Source organism: Vidua macroura, chromosome 5, assembly GCF_024509145.1.
Source record: "Vidua macroura isolate BioBank_ID:100142 chromosome 5, ASM2450914v1, whole genome shotgun sequence".
Taxonomy (NCBI): Eukaryota; Metazoa; Chordata; class Aves; order Passeriformes; family Viduidae; genus Vidua; species Vidua macroura.
Window position 1 is genome coordinate 9,189,790 of NC_071575.1, and position 21,263 is coordinate 9,211,052.

General features: G+C 43.0%; 1 protein-coding gene across 5 annotated transcripts in view; it reads right to left on the reverse strand.

Annotated features, from left to right (window-relative positions):
• The window catches only part of LOC128808042 (zinc finger CCCH-type antiviral protein 1-like), a 60,313-nt gene that overhangs the window by 31,826 nt on the left and 7,224 nt on the right, over positions 1 to 21,263 (reverse strand). The window contains exons 2-4 of one of the 5 annotated variants that reach the window (XM_053978812.1): positions 15,891 to 16,024; positions 12,145 to 12,287; positions 1,616 to 1,791 (exon numbers count right to left, since the gene is read on the reverse strand). The exons of 1 other annotated variant lie outside the window; for it this stretch is intronic. In XM_053978812.1, the coding sequence (XP_053834787.1) occupies positions 1,616 to 1,701 (86 nt within the window). In that variant the 5' untranslated portion in view covers positions 1,702 to 1,791; positions 12,145 to 12,287; positions 15,891 to 16,024. The remainder of the gene's footprint in view (positions 1 to 1,615; positions 1,792 to 12,144; positions 12,288 to 15,890; positions 16,025 to 21,263) is intronic. 3 more of the 5 variants (XM_053978813.1, XM_053978815.1, XM_053978814.1) reach the window with 3 other exon arrangements.

A 21,263-nucleotide genomic window follows, 5' to 3' on the forward strand; every position in this document is an offset into this window, starting at 1 on the left:
GAATTTTTCCCTCTCTGTCCTGGAGCTTGTCAGTATTTCTCCCATCTCCATGTCTCTCTGTCCGGAAGCTTGTCCCTGTTCAAGGTTTTCCTGCTTGGCTCTGCAGCATGGAGTAAGTCTTTCTCCATCTCTCTTTGCTCTGCTCCCTTGCCCCTCATTTTGAAATCCTTGCTCTCTGTCCTGTACTGAGATGTGTTCTTTCTCTCTTACTCTCTCTCTCTCTTTTTTTTTTTTTTTTTTCTGGCTCCCTATTTATCAATTAATTCTTTCTTCATCTCTCAGTCTGGTGCTAGATCACAATCTTTAATTCCTCCTTTCCTTCCCTGAGGCCCATCTTTCTTTCTCTTGCCCACCTCAGGCTCTCTGTCACCATTTTAATTCCTCATTCCCTAGCTGGTGCTGTTCTTCCTGTGCAGGTGGTGCTGTGTCAGGTCTTTATCTTTTCATTCCTTACTCTCCCTCTGTTAGCCCATTGCTATCATATTATTTTGCCATCTCTGTGTTTGGCTCCATATCCCTTGTTTTTTCCTTCTCCTCTCTCTGTGCCCTGTTGCCCCGGCTGTTTTTAATTTCTCCATCTCTCTCTGCCTGGCTCCAGCTCCAGCTCCAGCTCCCTGTTTTTTTTCATTCCTTCCTCTCTGTCTTGTAGCCCATCAGTATTTTTAATTTCTCTGTCTTTGTCCTTCTCCCTGTGATTCAGTTTCTTCCTTTTCAGCCCTGTGGACGGTGTGATTCTGTTTCCTTCTCTGCTCTCCTTTTCTATTTCCCTGTCCCTTGCTTTGAAACTCATGCACCTCCTACATCTTATTGCTTCCCATCCCTGTGTTTTAATTCCTCCCTTCCTGCTGCATAGTCTGTTGCTTTTTCCTTTTTTCATCTCTCTCTATCCATCTTGCTGTGCCCACTTTTTATTCCTTCCTCTCTGCTCTGTACCCTGTTGCTATTTTTTGGCCTTTTCCATCTGTTTGTCCAGCTGCCTGTCCCTATTGGTTCATTCTGCCCTCTTCCTCATTGTCAGAGACTGAAATATTATAGTTTATGGCATAAACATTTCCATGAAAGCCTTTTGCCTATTACAGCAAAGCTGTATTACAAAAGGTGCAGAGATGACCACCGCACCCTGAATGGGGGCTCTGAGAGGCCCTTGCTCGCTGGTGAAGATAAGTCAGAGTAACAGCTCAGGCCTGGGGGCATTCACGAAGCAGGAGCCTAACACCTTCAGGGTGGAGACCACAGGGCACCAAACAGAAGGGGGGAACAGGCCGTGGTGTGTGTTGGAAAGGGCTCTGGTCAGCGGTCAAACAGAAGGGGGGAACAGGCCGTGGTGTGTGTTGGAAAGGGCTCTGGTCAGCGGTCAAACAGAAGGGGGGAACAGGCCGTGGTGTGTGTTGGAAAGGGCTCTGGTCAGCGGTGCAGAGGCCGCCCATGCTGCCCGCCCATCCTCTGGTGTGCACAGGAGCCCGGCTGAGGGCCCTGCACCCGGGGAAAAGCTTATCCACAGCCGAGGGGTGACACGGCCCATCAAAGGCCCCCCAAAAGGGGTCCCCAGACCCTGCACCCGAGCACTGCAGCACGACGCAACAGATCCACAGCGTTGCAAGGGACAGTGTCAAACCTGCACGGGAGGCTCGGGGGCGTTCCCACCTGGCCCAAGTGTGTATTAATCCACGGAATTCTGTACTCTTCGGCGTGGAGCGGCATGGCGGCGGCAGGGGACCCTCACCACCAGGACCAGATGGCGAGGAGCAGTGAGAGGTCGCTGGGACCCCGGGATAGGTGATATGCTTGCACCTGTAATATATGTTATGGAATAATTCGTGCTTATGTAAAATATATGTATGTAGTAAATGATGCTTGTACGAAAAATTCTTAAAGTTTTAAATCACAAGCCGCAGCCGGGGAAAGGCTGCGAAACCACAGCTGGCAGCGAGCAGAAAGACCTCATTTACAAATGGAACAGCGTGGCTCTGTGAGGAGGTGAGCTCCTTCCTGGGCCATCCGGGAGACACCCAGCGATGAATACACGGGAGATACCTGCGATCAAGATAGTCAGAGTCTCAGGAGCATCGTCAGGAACACACCTCTCAATGCCAGGTTCAGTAACTCAACATCAGCATTCATCGCTTCCCAGAAATAGCTTTGTCCAGCCCAGCACAGAGAAAAGGAGATCCATGAATACAAGAAGAATAGGAGAACCTCTGCCTGAAGGCAGAAAAAAAGTGTATACAAACTGAGTAGACAGAGACAGGATTCATGAACAGAGGGGATCCGATGCAGTAGAGGTCAGATCTGTGTTCACCCAGCGCCGAGCCCGGGCTTGGCACTGTCCCTTTGATTGTGGCTATCTACGACCGAATCTTGGTCGTGAAATAAAAACCTATTTTATTAGTTATTAATTCGGCTTGATCATTTTTAACTATAACACACCTAACCTCTGTCACTTTCCCCTGTCCCCCCACTCCCCATGCACACTTCTTTCTCTGTTGCTTTCTTTCCCTCTTTTTCTTTCTCTGTGCCTCTTTTACAATTAAATAAAACATACCGGTTTTTTGGTTTGGTTTTAATCTCGTTTCTGAGTATATTTTGAACCTTCAAACTTCTTTCTGGTTTATACATAGAGACTTAGTTTTCTTTGCTCTTCTGGGTTTAAACCGGATCGTAACATTCCTGCACCCACCACTATTCCCTGCCATCGCCATCCCTCTCTGTTCCCAGTGCCTCTGAGCCAGCTGCCTGTGTCCCTAATCCCCGTGTCACTAATTCTTCCCTCTGACAATCCCGACTTTTCTCTCCCCTCACTCTGAGGGACGAGTCTGGGATATGGATGGGCTCTGTGTCCCTGCTGCTGACCTCGGTGCTGCTACTGCCCCCGCCCCCACGGTGGGTTCCTTTAGGAATCCCCCACCCCCTTAATTATTACAGACTGGGGGACACCCCAAAGCCTCCCCTATTTCACCCCTAAAATCCCCCGACAATATCCAGATTGTGAAAAATGCATATTTTATGATTGGCTTTTCGCAAATATTAAAATGAATATATGTGTAATGTTAGAAAGTTATGCTGTATTAATTATCTTAGGTAGTGTGTTAAATATAGTTTTAGGTTATAATAGAATGTTAAAATAGAAACTCTGTGATGTAAGATATTTTTTTACTAGCTCAAGAATATCAAGGGATACGATAAACAAGAAACTTTTCGCACAGAGATAACAACGACATGAAACCTGAAGAGTTACAGCCTCTTTATCGGAAAACACAAACATTCTTCCACCTTCTCTCCGTCTTTATGGAACCCTCAGGATTAAGGGGAAGAGGTTGACAAAAACCAGAAAAATTCTTAATTTGCAAGGAATTTATGCATCACGTATGAGATATATGAATATGTAACAGGCTATTGCTTTTAAGGGTTATTCCTTTGTTCACAAGGCATGTTTTTGGCAGCTTAGTGCCCAAAAACATCCGGACGTCCGTAATTCTTTGCTTTTTATTGTCTCGTAGTGTCCTTATCCTCACTGTCCAAATTTTTATTACTCTAATTTTATTACTATTTTTAATGACTATTTTATTACTAATAAACTTTGAAGATTTAAAAAAACCCAAGTGATTGGTGTTTTTCACAGAGAACATGCGGGCGATGGATGGGAACGGCAGCGGGCTGGTCCCGCAGTGAGCTGGGCTTTGGGGGGGCGCCGCCACTTCGGGAGGTCGTTTCCAACATTTTGGAGGCTCCCTCATAATTTTTGGCGGATTTTAAATAATTTTTTGGGGTGTCGCAGTCATTTGCAGGGAGGGCTCCCGTAATTTTTGGGAAGTTCCCCTGCCATTTTGAAGGGATTCCCCATCATTTTTTCGGGAGTCCCTCATCATTCTGGGGGGGGGGGGGGGGGCTTCCTAATAGTTCCGTGGGGTCTCCGTTATTTTGGGGAGGTTCCCATAATTTCCGGGCTGATGTGCGTCATTGTGAAGGGGTTCCTCGGCTGGAGGCTTTTCCTGAGGACTATCCAGAGCCCGCTCCAGGGGCTTTGGAGTACCGGGAAGAGGGAGAGCGCCGGAGTCGGGCCGGGAGCAGCGGCACGGCGCCTGTGCTTTACGGCAGTGTGGCGGGCACGGCGGGGCTGTGGCTGGGCTTTACGGCACTGTGGTGCCGTGAGGTGGCAGCGCGCTTTACGGCAGTGTAGTGGTTTACCGCGCAAAACGGAAAATTCCCAGGGAGGGGAATGCTAAAATGCTAAATCCCATTAAGTTTCTCATTTATGTCTATATATCTATGGACAAGTAATAATCATTTATATAAAAATTTCAAAATGCCACCCCCCGTGTGAAAAACGCATGTTTTATGATTGGCTTTTCGCAAATGTTACAATGAATATTATATGTGTAATGTTGGAAAGTTATGCTGTATTAACATTTGAATAATATAGTAAATGTAGTTTTGTAATTAAAATTAAGCTTTAGTAGTTAAAATAGAAACTATGTGTGTGAGATATTCTTTTTATTAGCTCAAGAAAAGGAGAAGATAATCAAGAAATTCTTCGCACAGAGATAACAATTACAGAAACCCCTAAATTTTCCAGAGGAGAGGAATTGATGGCTTTCCTTATCAACAGAAACGAACTTCTTCAAGCCTGACTTAGACTCGAAGGTGCCTGGGGATTAACAGAAACTTTTTGACAAGTACCAGAGGAATTTCTTGTTTTAAATAAAATATATGCATAATCATGAAGTGTTTTGTATATGCAACAAGTTACCCCTCTTAAGGAGTAAATTCTCTTTTAACAAGGTCCTTTTACCTGGCTCATTTTTGTCCAGAAAGAGGTACCCAGCCTGGGCTGTAATTCTTTGCTTTTTATTGCCTTGTAATTGTCCTAACTCTAAATTTTTATTACTCTAATTGTGTACTATTTTTATAACCATTTTATTATTATTAAACTTTATAAATTTTAAAAACCAAGTGATTGGCGTTTTGCACACCCCGTACCTGCCATATTCTACACAAGGTTTTAGAACATAAGAACTCCCTAATAAATCCACAGGGCTTGAAAATACAAATAGAACTTTTCTATATGCAAGTGAAACTAGAATTAAGGGCTTGAAGATGTGGGAAATTATGAAGGAAATAGAAATAGCTCTTTGTGGTGAGCCAGGGGAGAAGCAGAGCAGTTGCTGAGTGTCATCAGGGTAAAATTGAGGTAATCTGTAAGAGGCGGGGGGGGGGGGGGGAATTTGGGAAATAAAAGGTTGTGTTGTAGATAATGAACATTTTGAGATGAAAACAAGGTAGTCAGTAGTGGAGAAGTGGGGAAGGCTTGGGTGATAAAATTTGATGTAATCTCTAGGGGAAAGAATGAAGGTAAAAATGAAGTTCTTAGTAGAGGACATTTTAGGGGTAAAAATTGAGACAGGTTGGGAAAAGTGTGGTGGTAAAAGCTGAGCTAATCTGTAAGGGACAGAATAAATGTTTTGGGAATAAAAGAGGTAATCTGGGGTTGTAAAATCAAGCAACACTGCAGGGCACATAACGAATAATTTGGAAGTTTAATCTGATCTAATCTGTAGGGGACATTTTGAAGAAAGATTGAGGCAGTTTGTAGGTGACATTTTGGAGGGTGAAACTAAGGTTATTTGTAGGGGACAGGTAGGGAGAACCTAGGGGTAAAACCTGAGGAAATCTGTAATGCATAGAATGAACTGGTTTTTTTTGTAAATGTGAGGTAACCTATAAGGGACAGAATGAATATCTTGGGTTTAATATGTGAAGTAGTCAGTAGGGGATGGAGGTAAAATTGAAGTAAAAATCTCAGGGAATTTTCTCAGGGACAGAATGAACATTTTTGAGGGAAAAGCAAAGGTAGATTGTGAGGGGGAGCAGAGGTGATGTTTTTGAGACAAGTGCTGAATTAATATAGATGAAAAAAAATCAGCCTTTTATGGGCGCAGAACCTGGGGACTTCAGAGAGAAAATAGAGCCTTTCTGAGAGAAAGTAGGGGACTGAATATTTTGGAGAAGAAATTTGAGGTAATCTGTAATGGATAGAATGAGCATTTTGCAGGGAAAATTGAGATAAGTCATGGAAGGGTTTGGGGTTAGAATCTGACTTAATCTACAGGGGACAAGTATGGGACATTTTTTTAGGAAAAAACTGAGGTATTGTGTAGGGGAGAGAATGCAAAAAAACTGCATAATCTGCAGAGGGGAATAAAATTAATATTTTAGGAATGAAGTTGAGTTAATACTTTGGGAGAGAATAAAAATATTGAGGTAAACTGAGGTAGAGGACAGTTAGGGGAAAAAAACTGGGATAAAACTGAAATAATCTCCAGGATAGAGAATGGATATTTTGAGGTAAAAATGACATAACCAGTAGTGTATAGGAAGGACACTTCCTCCCCTGAAGGACACCAGTTGCCACTAATATCCACTGGGACACTGAGCCTTTGGCTACAACCCTCCAGATTTGACCATCCAACCTCTTTCTTACCCAGTCTAACAGTCCACTCATGGAATCCATCACTCTCAAATTTATAGAGAAGGGTGTGGGGGTCATGTCTTTACAGAAGCCTTTTACAGCTGTCGTAATAATAAGTAATTACAAATGTTCATGATTCTATTTTTGTTCTTTTCATGCTGCTGCTTTGTTCAAAAGACCTCCTTGAAATTCCCTGAAATCTGTTTGATATAGGTGATGGTCAAAATCTCCTTTAACATCATCAATTTGGGGCACCTGCCTCCCAGGGCTGGACACAAGCACACAAAAAGGACCTCACTGTCATAGTTAGGAGTGCAAATCATTTAGGTAAGCACAGGTCAGCTAGAGAAGACCTTGTGCTCACAGACTTAAATTAAAAAGCAATTTTTTTTTCAATGCAAGTAGCATTCTCATGATTGGTGGTAGTAGGAAAAGAAAAGCTGAAAAATATTCAGCTCTCTCAGGGTCATGTATTACTCAACCCTTCTGAGATGAGTTACTGGGGGAAAACTTACGCAAAACTTCAAGTGAAGTAATGTTGAAACACTCTGAATGTGGATATAACCTCAGTTCTAACTGCAGTCTTTTAGAGGATTATGGGACAAACTTTCCTGGAAATTCATTTGCCATCATGTCTAACATCCTGTTAAATGAGGAGTGCACTCTTCTCAAGCTTTGTGAAGCTGGGAGGAGCAGTTGCTACAGAGAATTAGGCTTGCCACTGACAGGCTGGGTAAATGGGCTGACAGTAACCCTGTGAAGTTTGAATGAGTGAATGTAAGTTCTGCACCTGGAAGGGAGTAATCCCTTGCAAACATCCAGGCTGGGGCTGACTGTCTAGGCAGCAGATCTGCAGAAAGAAAACAGGGGGCTCCTAGTGAACAACCAGTTACCCATGAGCCAGTGGTGTGGCCTTGTGGCAAAAAAGCCCTTTGGCTTCCTGGGATGTCTTAGTAAGATGTAGCTAGCAGACCCAGGGAAGTGATCCTTCCTCTCTGCTTGGCACAGGTGAGACCACGTTTGGAGTTTGTGCCCAGTTTTGGGCTCCCCAGGATAAGAAGGGTAGCAACATACTGGCACAAGAGTAATGGGAGACCACCAAGCTGTTTGAAGCTCTGGCATGTGACATGTGAGGAAAGGCCAGAAGAGCTCAGTGTGACCAGCCTGGAACAGACAAGGTGAAGGTGAGACCTTACTATGAAAAGCATGGAGGATGAAAATGGTTACCCAGAAGAAGGATCCAGACTCTCAAGATGCTCAAGGAAAGGACAAGAGGCAACAGACACAAACAAAAGATCTTCCAGTTAGATATGGGGTAAAAACTCTTCTCACTGAGGATGAAGATGCAGCAGCCATTTTTACCAGGATTCTCCCAGGTTGTCTTTACAAGCACTACCCAAAATGTACCAGATGTTAACACAAGCCTGAATTCACAAGAGTTAATAGTACAGTGAAGAGAGCATGGTGAGTCTCATGAGCCCCTTGGTCTTTCCAGTAATCCTCTTTGCTGTGATGTAGTGGGATGCTGAAAATCAGCAGGAGTTGCTTGCAGCTCTTTGGGAAAGATTACTGTGATCTAGAGCCTGTGGAGAAAGCTAATAATAGAGGAAAATTATAAGAGTAAAGAGAAGGATAAATGAAGGTAATGAAAATGAAGCAAAACTCCAACACAAAGTAAATGTTTAGATTATATAAAAAAAAAAATCTACAAAATTTCCAGTCATAAGGGGTGGAAGATGAATGAAGAAATAAACTGTCAGGAACAATAGGGAAGGCTGGGTTGTTCTCTGCTTAAAATCAGACCCACCACATATCACGCTGTCAGTGCAAAGCACTTGGATTTTCCTATTCTCCTTTCCCACTCCCAGGGCCAAGTGTCTCACACAGCTATAGTACCAGGCTGGAGCTTTTCTTCTCTTGTGATGCTTCTGGGCCCAGGAGCCCCAAGAGTAAGAACAAAACTAAAGAGAGCTGGTAGGCAGAAGACCAGTGGGTGTCAATGTCTCAGAAAGGCAAAGGCTAAAAGACTGGTCAGAAATCAAAGGACCAAATAGGTGATGATTACATAGTAAAAAACATATTATGTCCTGGCTGCCCAGCTGCTTCTGGGGCCCTGAGAGAGGGGCATGGGATAGGAACAACCCATTTGAGAGACACAGAATTTGCTGAGTTGAAAAGGACTTATCGGGATCATGGATTCTAACTCCTGGCTCTGCACAGGTCACCCCAACAATCCCACCATGTGCCTGAAAGCATTGTCCAAAAACTCCTGGAGCTCTGGCAGCCCTTGAGGCCATGACCATTCCCTGGGGAGCCTTTTCCAGTGCCCATTCATGCTCTGGGGAAGAACCTTTTCCTGATATTGAGTCTGACCCCCCCTGACACAGTTCCAGCCATTCCCTTGAGTCTTGTCACGGGAGTGAGAAGATCCGTACCCGTGCCCCTGCTGCTCCTCAGGAGGATGTTGAAGACCATGACGAGGTCTCCCCTTAGTCTCCTCCAGGCTGAACAATCTGCTGGTGAGTTTGTAACCACTAGATGGAACTCAAACCCTTTGCATTAATTCACTGATCATCTGCAGAGAGTTCATCCTGATTTTAGGTAAGGCTGTGGGTCTGGTAGCTGAATGTCAACACCTGTGCTCAGTAGAAAAGGCTTGTTATGGAAATACAACAAGAGCTCCTAAAATATGGGTTAATCATTCATTCATTCATTCTAGTGAGCAGGGATACTGAATATTTTATGTCCAAACCAAAGTAATGTTATTGGCACCTACAGAGTGGCACAAAAGCCTCTGATGACTTGAGGAAGAGCACTGGGATACATCATTCCTTAGACAGACCACCAGCACATAATTTTGGGTAAGCACATGATTTTAACGTTTCTGTGGCTTGGTTCCCCCTTTGCTGAAGTGAGTTTTGAAACTGTCTGCCTTAAAGTGTGCTTGAGCATCCAGTATGTTACTGTTGAAGCTTTTTAATACTCCTTGGTGGGGTACATCTTGCCAGTATACAGTGGCAAACAAAAATGCAATCATCTACAACACAAATCCTACTGTCCTTCAGTTTCTGAGACTCCAGACTTGTTTTCTTACAGCCCATTAAATAAAACAAACTAAAGGACAGCTACCATTCATTTCTTAAAGGCGTAGCATATTTAATTATATTTAAAGAATAACCAGTATTATAAAGCCTAGAGGCCACAGGCAAGATCAGCTCTGTGTTGTGCTGTGTCTTGTACAAACAGAGTAAAAGGAATTCCTTCCCTTAAGCGGGTTACAGTCTTCACAGGAAAAAATGTACCTGGGGACAGAGAAAGCAAGCAGTGCCCTAGTAAATACAAAAAAAGCCATCACTTGACATGAGAGAATTCAGAGGTATAAGAGTAGCTCAGCAGCTGGTGTAAAGCTGGCATAGCACCATGGATGCTGTGAGTTTACAGCAATTAATGCCAGCTGAGGATATGCCTCAGGTAGGGGAAGTGCCTTTCTTAATGTCAGATTCAAAGTCTAGCCTAGAGTTGAACCAGATCTTCCAAATCCTGATCACAAGGCTTTGTTTTCATGCACTTGCTTCCCCACTGGCCAGGCCCTGGAAGGGTGGCTTGCTTGTCTCAGATTGTGCTGCTCAAGGACTCAGCTGAAACATCACTGCACACAGTGTGTAGGAACCCAGCTGGGATTTTAGATGGGCACAGAGTAATGTGGAGAAAGACTAGTTCAGATCTGAAACAGAAGAGACTGAAACATTGCAATTAATTGTTTTAAAGGATTACCAGCTGTAAGGAGAGTAGAATTCTTGCTATTACCAAACAATTTTTAAAAACAGTTCATATTCTAAATGATGCTTAATGATTAAGTATTGTCTTTTCTCACCAAACACAGTATCTTTAGCTGTTATCAGATAAGTAGGTTGTGTGTTAATTGAATATATTGTTCCAAATGCACTGGCCACCTTCAAAGTCAATAGAGATTATTTTCCCTTACCTGCATTGAGGTGATACTGTGACTATATTAACAGTAGCAATATACTTCAGAGCAATGCAGAGATATTTGATTTCTCAAGACACATGGGAGGCTCCAAAATATTTCTCAATAGTTATTTCACCATTCAAATAAAATTAAAGAAGCAGTAATAATGGTGACTATTCTGAGTAAAAGACTCTTCTTTATCAATTTGTATGTATAAACACCAAGAAACTAGTGAAAGTCATCAGAATATTGAAAATGGAGCAGGAAAACCTGCTCTGGTAGTAGATTATTGGCCTTTCTGATATACAGTCCTTCAGAGAAAGAAAAGAAACATTTCTTAAAAGTACATTTTGCCAATTGTCCAAAGCATGCAAGGAAAGTGGTAGGGAAGTTAGTTCCTAATCTAATGTACCAATTAATTGATAGATTGTGTGAAATACATTAATTGATAGCAGAATGATCCAAATCTGTAATTTAAAGGTTTGTACAATGTTTAGGCTTTTAGTCTTCCCAATTCAGCTTGGATTAACAGAAGTAGTTTACAGAACCTAACCTGAAGCCAGTGAAGTTTCCTTTGCAGGGGCTTAACTGGGAGAGTAAAACTCCAGAGGAACCATTACCAGGTGGGGTCACACAAAAAAAGGTACAGAAAAAGAAAGAGGATGAGCACTGTCCATATGGAAAGCTGCTCCTGATTCACTGAGGAGCTAAGAACAATGCAGTTCCCACTTCTGGAATTTCTTTCTGTCTGTGTGGCTTCACTCAAGCAAGACACAAACCTTTTCTCAACAGAGGAATGTCAGTCAAATGAGGTACTTGGATTGAGAATAGGTAGATGAGGAGTTTTTTAATTGGAGTCTTGCCTTGCACGTGAATTCTGAAATTCCTGGCTTTGGTCAATGCACTTCTTCTGTTTCACAAATGCTAACGACTGAAAAAATCCATCCTCCTGCTCTTGGAAAGAAGCAGTTTGCCTCAGAGACTGTGCAATATTCTTGGAAATAAGGACATAAATGAAGAAACAACTGACTTGTAAAAGGGGATTAGCAGAGTTGTAGCACTCTTGGCATATAAGAGACTGTGCTTGTAAGGATAAATTTTATTCACATGATACAAAGTAGCAAAACTTTAAAACAGTAACTAACACTTAGCAACTCGTTGCTGAGCCTCCTGAGAGGAAATAATAAATGCCCATTCAGCTGTTTCTTCACTGTCATAAAGCTATTTGCACTGACCATGCAGAAATAGTGTCTTCCAGATTGATACTACTAACATGCATTCACAATTTGTGCTTTAGTATAAAGTCCCCGTGGTCTTGGCTGGAGACAATTTTCCTAGACTTTGGGCTTGATTATCTTGTGATATGCAGGCATTTGTTTATTGGAGGGCACAAGTTACTGATGTGCAACATTCAGGAGTGATAAAGGTTCTACATTTAGTCTAATCCTATTCCATCTATTTTGGAATAATTCTGCCTCCAGGAAAGGGTAAATATGAAATATGAAGTATAGTTGACTAACAAAGGTAAAACTGGAAGCTTTGGTCTGAACTGGATATCATAAAAAATAAAAAGTCGTCCACAACTTTTGCTATGTGATGGAGAACAAGAGTGTGATAATTGTTTGCAAGCCTTTCCTGGAAACATCTTGACTGTTCCAAGATGCAGAAATTCAATCTGAGGATGATGTAGCAGTAATCAGCGTTTTACCTGAAAAATGTTACCAGTGTTCTCTTCTTGGAAAGCTGAAGTGATAGGGAACATGCTGCCAGCATTTAACTCTGGACTAGGCAGTGATGGTTTTCAGGCATGTAGTCAATCACCAAGCCAGTGTCATGTAGGCCAGGTTAAACCTGCAGCACAAAATTGGAATCAACATTTCAAGCTTTTACTTTTCCAACAATTTTCCTTTAGATTTTATCATCGCTTGGAAAAGTTTTTATGTATGTTTATATATCTAAATATCTCAAGAGCTTATAGATTTTTTTTTGTCACTTTCCTGCAGCTATGAACATCCCATGACTAAGTGGAAAGATGTCCTTGCCTGTTGTTTGTCCTGTGTAGTGCAGTAAAGTCAGTCCAGCACCTCTTGGCACTCCAAGGGCCAGCCACCATGGCTGGCAATTTAAACAGTGTCAGAGAACATCCCCAGCTATGGGAACACTTCTAACTGCTCGTTCAGCCACTCACTGGAGGGGTCCTTGGCAGCACCTTTTCCCTTGTACCAACCAGCATGCACCTGAGCAGAGGCTGAGCATGGTTTGGAAGCTGGTGTGGGACATTAAACCTCAAAGGAGGTTTGGGTGCTATCAGGCTGGCTCAGAGGGGTGACCTTAACAATGATGTTGTTGGCTATCCCATGCCAGCAGTGTTTTGGGGACACTACTTTTACCTGATTTTACTGATGTTACTTGGGAGTAAGAGACACAGTTTGCATGTACCTGTGACATCCCACCCTTAAGGGGAAGGAAGCACCCAAGATTTGTAGATACTCGTGGTCAAAAGGAACAACAAAAGTCAGAGGGTCTGCAAAAACTCACGTTAGTAAATTACATCCTTGGCATGGAAATTGGTAGGTTAGTCCCTGACCTACTATATAAGCACACGCCCATGGGCATTGGATAAAGGGGTAAGATGAAAAGGAAGAAAGGAGGAAAGAGAGAAAAAGAGAACACCAGTCCTTGTTCTGGCATTGATCCAGCTCATGGGATGTCCAGGGTCCTGGGGCATGCTGCCTGGGATTGGTGGGGGTACCTTTTTATACCTTTTTATAGATAAGTTTTCCCTACCCTGAAGACAGGTTTTATTTTCTGTGCAAATTACTTCTTAGGCACAGCCCCTTCTTTCCGACCTTTCTTGAAATGGAACTAGAACAAGAGTGCTTGTCCCAGAGAAGTGCTGCCCTACCTCCACATGGCCCCCTTTGCCAGCCACACTTTGTTCTTTCCCACAGCATGGTATTGTTTGCTATTTCCAACAATCCTTGGTTGACTCCACAGCCATCTGGCTGTCAGTGTTTGAGATACACACATTAGCCCCTTACCTTCTGGGGTTCTGCAGCACTGGATGATTAACCTTGCTGGGAAAGGGAAGATTTAATCCCAGTTAAATTACTACAGTAACAAGGTTGCAGCATCTCCATTACCTGCAGTGCCCTGGGCATCTCTAAATGTCCCATCATGACAGGCACTGTCCAGATGCAGGTTGTTTCTGACTGTCAGTGGGCAGGAAGGCTTTGCATCCAGTAGTCTCCCTCATGACTTGTGCCACATGCCAAGGTAGCATATTTTTTAGCATCTCATCCATAGACAAATGTAAACTTTTGCAGTATGGAATGTGTGTGTGATATGATTGACTAGAGTTCTTCACGAACATTTGCATGAATTAAGGAAACCTTTCTCCTGTCCCATAAGCTGTGTCACCCCTGGGCTCCCAGTGACACTTGCCAGCTTTGTCTGCTCACAGACAGAGTGCACCACACTGTCTCCAGGGCTTAGACTTTCCCCTACACTGTAGACAGACCAGCAAATTGGCCCCAAGACATGTCTCTTGGCTTTCAGCCCTTTCCAGCTTAGGAGAAGCTAACAGATGTTCTGCTCCGAGTTCATTACAGGTTTCCAGGCAGGGGAAATTAGCAAAGTCTCTTTAGCATCTGCCTTTTCCAGCTGAGGAGGAGTAAGATGCAGAGGAGCCCCTCAGCCCTGCCTATCTGATCTTATTTGGGCACAAATCCCTCTAAGTTTACCCTCTAGACTGTCCCACTCTGCCACTGTGGTGGCCCCAGCTGGCCCTGCCTTTTCTCTCTAGGGCAAAATGAACTGGCTGTGCTCAAGAAGTGTTGCTTCAGAGAACTTGTAATTGGTTTAGATGAGGAGTCAGAAAAATAAAAAAAAAGAAAAACCCAACCCTGTAAGGTCTTCACAGAATCCCAGGATGGGTCAGGCCGGAAGGCACCACAGTGGCTCATTGGGTCCCACCTCCCTCTTCCAGCAGGGCCATCCCAGAGCACACAGCACAGGACTGTGTCCAGAGGGGTCTGGAATATCCCCAGTGAGGAGACTCCACACCCTCTCTGGACAATCTGTTCAGTGCTCAGGCACTGCCCAGGGAAGAAGTTCTGCCTCCTGCCCAGGTGGAACCTCCTGGGATCAGTCCCTGCCCGTTCCTCTGGTGCCATTGCTGGGCCCCCGGAGCAGAGCCTGGGCCCTGCTCGGAGCCCTCCCTGCACACAGGGACACCCAGGCCTGAGGGCCCCTCTCAGCTGGGGCTCCTCTCGAGGCTGGACAGCCCCAGCTCCCTCAGCCTTTCCCTGCCAGAGATGCTCCAGGCCCTAAATCATCTCTGCAGCCTCCGCTGGCCCCGCTCCAGGAGCTCCATGGCCCTGCTGTGCTGAGGAGCCCAGAGCTGGACACAGCTCTCCAGATGTTCCTCACAGGGCTGGGCAGAGGGGCAGGATCAATCCCTGACCTGCTGGCACTGCTCTTCCTGATACCCCAAGGTTCTATTGGCCTTCTTGTCCCCCAGACAACCATGGGGGCAGTGCTGGCTCATGGTTCTGTCAATCAGTTGCCATGGTTATTTACTTTTCTTCAAGCCTCAGGTTCTACAGCCCAGTAATTGCATGAGAAACCTGACTCTTGCTTTAATATAAATTATAATAACAGCTGCAGATAAAGGCATGGAATTACTGATTCTAGCAGGCAAAATAAGAAAGGCTAAAAACCCCAACAGAGGCAGGTGCATGGATGAGCAGCGAGGAGGGATGGCAGCTGGCTGGGCCATGTCCTGGGTGGCATGTCCTCATACCAGGTCTTCTGATGAGGAGCAACCTCAGCATCAATTCATGTGACAAGGGCCCATGCCAGACCCAGTCATCCAAGGAGCAAAAGAAACACCATCCCTTCCGCCAGGCCTGGCACCAAAGGTCAGGTGACCCCGTCACACAAAGAGGAAGGTCTCTTCCTCCTCCTCTCCCTCGGCTGTGTCACCTCATCTGGCTCCAGTGCAGGCAGACTGGTAGTGCTGGGGTTTGAGCTGGAGGGTTATGAGCACTAAGAGCAGGCAGCTGGAGGCAGAGAAGGGTGGCTTAATCACAGGTCTCTACTTTGGCAAAGCAACATCACAAAGGAAATTTTGCTGGTGATGTTTTAGAGCTTGTTGGTTTTAAGTAAGTGTCTACATGGGGAGCAAACCTTTCATCAGTGATCAACCATTATCATGTTTGGTGGACTTGTAGCATTGCTAAACCCCTCACAGCACTGCTTAGAAAAAGCATGTTCTGTAATGTGAGACAATGCCTTTGCAATTCTTACTTATTTCTAGTAAATTCAATATTAGCAATGAGATCTATAAAAAACCATCATGCCTCTTTCTTTCAGCAGCAGAATATTGCTGGGAATCAAGATGATACTATTAGAGTGTTTAATAGTGGAGTGGTGAGGATAGGAGAGTCTTACCTGGGATGTGAAAGGGTTAACACACACAGGAGGGGCTCTGAATCAAGAAGGATATCAGTTTTCTGACCTTAGCGTTATTGAGCCTCAAACTGTTGGAGCTTGGTGCAGGAGTTATCAAGGGAAATCTATAGGTCCTGTGAAATATATTAAGGTGGACAAGATAATCACAACAAAGGTAGGGTTTGATGAAGTTATTGGAGCTTGCTTTGGCTTTATGCTGATATAAATTCTTCAGTGCTGAGCTACTGGTCTTATTATAATGGATGCTATGATCCTGTCACTGTTTGCATCAGTGACAGCCAGACAGCACCATGTCCTCCACTGCCTTGGAGCTGTGATGGACCTGCCACAACAACATGAAGCAGAGGCAAATACACTGCAAGCACAAATGGGACAGCCTGGAATATGTGTTTGCATGACATTGGCTAGTTGCCTAAACTCCTGCTGCAGTCAGTGGCCACAAAGAGATAATTCACCTGTTCCCCTGGCCCATTGCAGACACCCACAACAGGATGAGGTGAACTTCAGTCACTAGAGAAAAATCTTTCCCTTTCAGAGTGACAGGGGAACAACTGGTTTGGACCCCCAGCTCTATTGATTACAATTAATGTTTTTTTTTCTTGGTGTCCATCAGTAAAGGTGAAAGCAGAATTAAACCCTGTTTGAGGAAGGAAAGGGTATTTGAATTTGGTGTTGTATTTTTTTACCTGGAATTCTCCTTGGCCACATTAAGTGTGGTCCATGAATCCATAGAGTTAGGAAACATAGGAAGTATCCAGGCATCAGAACAAAAAGTAAGAATATTAATATGGAAGTTAATAATTCAGATTGTGTGAGTGGAAAATTATACAAATTGAACTTTGGAAAGACAAGATTAACAGTATAAATTTGACATTTTAACAGTGATCTCTGTATTGAGTCAGTGACTGCTCCATATACTATGCCAAAGGCAACTCTGTATGGGCTACTTTTGAAATAGTAACTGAAAGGCTTTATGGCAAATGGATAAAGAATCCAACAAATGGTAATTAACCAAATTATATCATGGTCAAAACAAAGAAAATATTAAACTCTCCCATTTAAAATTAAATCAAATGCCTTGTAATATGACACAGATAAATACTCAACAATTATGGGATGAAACATCAGTGCCTGTAGGCAAATACAGAACAATATATTTCTAATGGGAGACACTCAAGAGACTATTTATTTAAGTTGCACTAAGATTTATACTGTGCTAATCTCATTATGAGCCATACCTAGGAAACATGGGCTGCAGCACATTATATGATAAAATTGGACCTTAAAAGATTATCACATTCATAAGGATCTTCTCTTAAATTAGGGTAGCATGACACTTTATATATTGCAACACTTGGCTCTAGAAAGTAATGCTGTTAGAAAACATTAATGCTGTTAGACTGATTTAACAAGCAATTTGTCTTCCAGGATTTCTTTTTCAGTTGAAAATTACCATTAACACCTCTCAGAGCCATACAAACATGTTCACCTTTCAAATCATGTGACCTGGTTTTATTATGGCTTATGTGCATTCTGAATTTGTGTCTCTGAGGGTGGTAAATCGAATGAAAAAAGAAACCTTTTCTCCTGCTTTATAATATCTATATTTTTCATCTGTCCATGCTCAGTTACTTTACCACTACTCTAATTTTGTTTGGTGAGAAAGCTGTAACAGAGAAGGGACCTCAGGTGCAAATTTCCCCATGAAGGCACTATACTCCAGGTTTTTGTGTTCTCTGGTCTCTGGAGGTAGGATGGCACTGTTGTATCGCTGCTGATGCCACTGTGACAGTTTTAGGTCTAGCACTCTGGGGTTGGCCAACACCTCCAAGCACACTGGGCAAATTTATGACCAGCAATGGCCAAAGTGGCAGCTTTGATTTAAAATCATGACCCTGTTTAAAAGGACCGAGGAGCTATTCCTGTCTCTTTTATCAGCTGCCCATTGCCATTTGAAGTACAATTGCCCAGCTGAACACTTCACCCACGGTGGCTCACTGCATCCAAGGAATAGTGGTATTTTTATAGAATTGTCAGACACGTGGATCTATCTGTCTTCATCATGCCACATCAGCACACTTCTGTGATTGATTCTGATTGGGAAAAGAGGTGAAAAATCTCATAAAAAACAGTTTCTGATTTTTATTTGGAGTGAAGCTTTTCTTTCTTGTGTAGCACTCATATATATCCAGAAAAATACATTTTCTTAAGCAAACTGAAGAAAGTCTTGTCACTCATCAAACATTCATGGCACTGACCTCTAGAGTTTTAAGTGATTTGAGTTCTCTTACACAAACTAGGAAGCAACTTTTCAATCAGCTTATCTTTTTTCTTTGTAAAATAATGTGGCATTTGGCATCAAGCAAGGCATTTTAAATAGAGACAGCTGGTGGCAAATGTTTTCAGGGAGAAAGCCTGAACTTGTGATTTTCCTCACTTTCCCTCATAACAGATTTGGTATCTTTAAACCATAACACTTTTTTATTTTTTCCCCCCATCCTTTCCTCTATCTTGTGTTGGTTGGACTTGCTGGCTGGTGGTCAGCTAGAAGGGTTTGGGGCTTAATGAACAATAGAGACCAAACTGTTCAATTGGGATCTCTGGAGACAGAAGTATTGTAGAGACTGGACAGGGAAAAAATCCCCCCACAAGGACGCTATTTCTGTTGCAAAGATATTTTGAGGTTTTCCAACTTGTAAGAAGGTTTCAGAAAGGACTCCCTGTGGGAAGGTGTACCAAGGAGGGACATCTAGAATATGCTCTCTTTATCTCTGCTTTCTCTGCAGGTTTTGATGGCAGACACTTCTACCTGTGAAGCACAAGGATTCAGCCTTGTGAATGTTTTTACCCACTCTGCTAGTGAGAGATTCGGAATCACAAACTGAGAGAATCCAATCCCTTATCTTGGTTACAAAGAGGTGGTAGAGTTTTCATCAAATATAATAAATGGAATGGAGCATTCATCTCCCAAAAGGAACACACATCATCTGAGCAAATAAGCTGAGCATGGGAAATCTTTTACTGATGAACTTCATTTTCAATACTGGATGATCAGGTTGTGGGGGAATTGTGTGTGGGGTTTTGTTGTGTTTGGTTTGGGGTTTTCTTTTTTGTTTATTATTATTAATTATCATTATTATTGAATGCATCATGTCATCAGCATCAAAAAATGCCTTAAGCAGCAGTACCCCCAAAGTCCAACCTTGGCATCGAGAGCCAGTAGATTTACTTGCACAAATATTGTCACCTGAAGACACACATTTACTGTCCAGAGAGAAACCAAAGGTAAAGTACAGCCTTGGTACAAAGTTCCTTTGACATTGAAATTCATTCCCTTTCACAGATCGTGACATGCTGGTTTTGGCCATTGAAGAGTGTGATGCAAGATCCAACAGTTTGCTGTGGCTTCCTCTTCATCTGGGCAGATAGCCAGGATCTCTCTTGTAGATGGAAGTAGAAAAAATGAGTTTTTATATGTCAAGAGCTGCTGGGTTTAATTTTGGGAAGCATATTTTTAGCAGCAAAATGGTGGGCATAGTAGATGTGTTTTTTCTTGTTAGCTTTTTGTTCTTTTAATAAATGAGCACTTGATTATGGACAGGAGGGTAGATGAGAGGAAAAGAAGGGCCAGCTTGTTTTTGAGAAATTTTAGAGATGCTACAGGACTTTTTTTTCCAAAGGGTAGCTTTGGAAACTTACGTTCCCAAAATTCTTAGAGATTGGAATGGAATGGAATGGAATAGAATAGAATAGAATAGAATAGAATAGAATAGAATAGAATAGAATAGAATAGAATATTTCAGTTGGAAGGGACCTGCAGTTGCCTGGAATCTGCATATGACCAGGTAGGAGATGAACCCACTGGCCAGGTGAGCTGGACCCGCAGAGGGAAAACACATCTGGAAGTGTTTGGCCTTTGCATCCTTCACCCAGATGAGATATCTTTACAAAAGTAAGCAGCCAAAACAGGCATTGTGTAGAGCTGCATCAGAAGGTGTAAATCACTGTCTCTCTTTACTGGGTGCAATGAAAAGCAGCATTTATCTCCCATAGGTGTGCGAGGCAGATGATGGAGCTCAGAGCAGTCCTGCAGAGGGAGGATGGTGCTGTTGGCAATGGCCAGAGGGTGGTAGCACTGCACAGCTCCTACTACTCTATCCTTCTCAAACTACAGTAAAAAATAGCTGCATTTCTTCATTTCTTGTGAGGAAAAGAAGAAAGAAGAGGTGAGGAAAGGTGGGGATTTTTAAATGAAGAGGAACTTTTACAAAAACATGTCATTTTCCTAGGCCATATAACATTATTCTAGCTCAGAGTAGTGGTGGTGGCAATTTTCTAAGTTTCTACTTTTTCAGAGAATGCTCCTTTTGATACGACAGCCACAGGCTGTCAGGCTTATAGTTTCTCTGCCATGGCACACAACTACCATAAACAATGACTCCACCATGATAGTGGTCATGTGCAGCTTCCAGGCAATTTCAGGTCCTTTCCAACTGAGATATTCTATTCCATTCTATTCTCTTCTATCTCTAAGAACTTTGGGAATGTAACAATATTTGGTGTCATGGAAGTCTTCTTGTATACACATCTCTCCATTTCTGTACTTGTAGGTTACCTTAATTTTTCTGAAAGTTGGAAAACGGAGAAAATTAATTGTTGAAAGGCAAAAATCACACTAATGCTAACTCAGAACTATTGTGTCACATGTACTTGTGCATATAGTGGTGTGTCTGACTGTTAGTATTACTTAGCTTGTAGTTTAAAGCATAGAGGGTCCAAAGCTCACAGCTTCCAAATGTCATTTTATATGACATTATGTATTTTAGAGCTATAAAAATAAACTTGGGGTGCTGACATCAGTCATCTCTTCTGTTTATCTCCTATCCCAGTGAGAACTGTGCCCCTGTCTGTTTACTCCCGTTTCCAGTTGCATTTACTGTAATAGTTTAAAACACTATAATGTGTTGGCCTTGCTGCGTGACCATAGGCAGATGGTTTCACTGCTCTGAGCCTCAGTTCTCCCATAGGTGAAACAAAGGTAATGATGCTCTGTGGAGGGCTCTGAGATCTCCAGCTGCTGTGGAAGAGACAATAGTGTGATTATAATTGCCCAGGCAATTGCCATGCATGTTTGGTGGCATTTTTTTTGTCTGTCTCCTGACACTTTCAAATGCTGCCATGCACACTTCACTGTGTTTTTTTCTCCCTCCCCATTCTTTCTCCTCTTGCTGCTACCTCTCCTCTGTCCCAAAGGCCTCTCAAGAAAATCTATTTCATCTATTGACCCATTTTCCTCCTATTGTTGGGTTCTGATTTGTCACCGCCTTTCCCTTAATAACCATTTGTATCAAC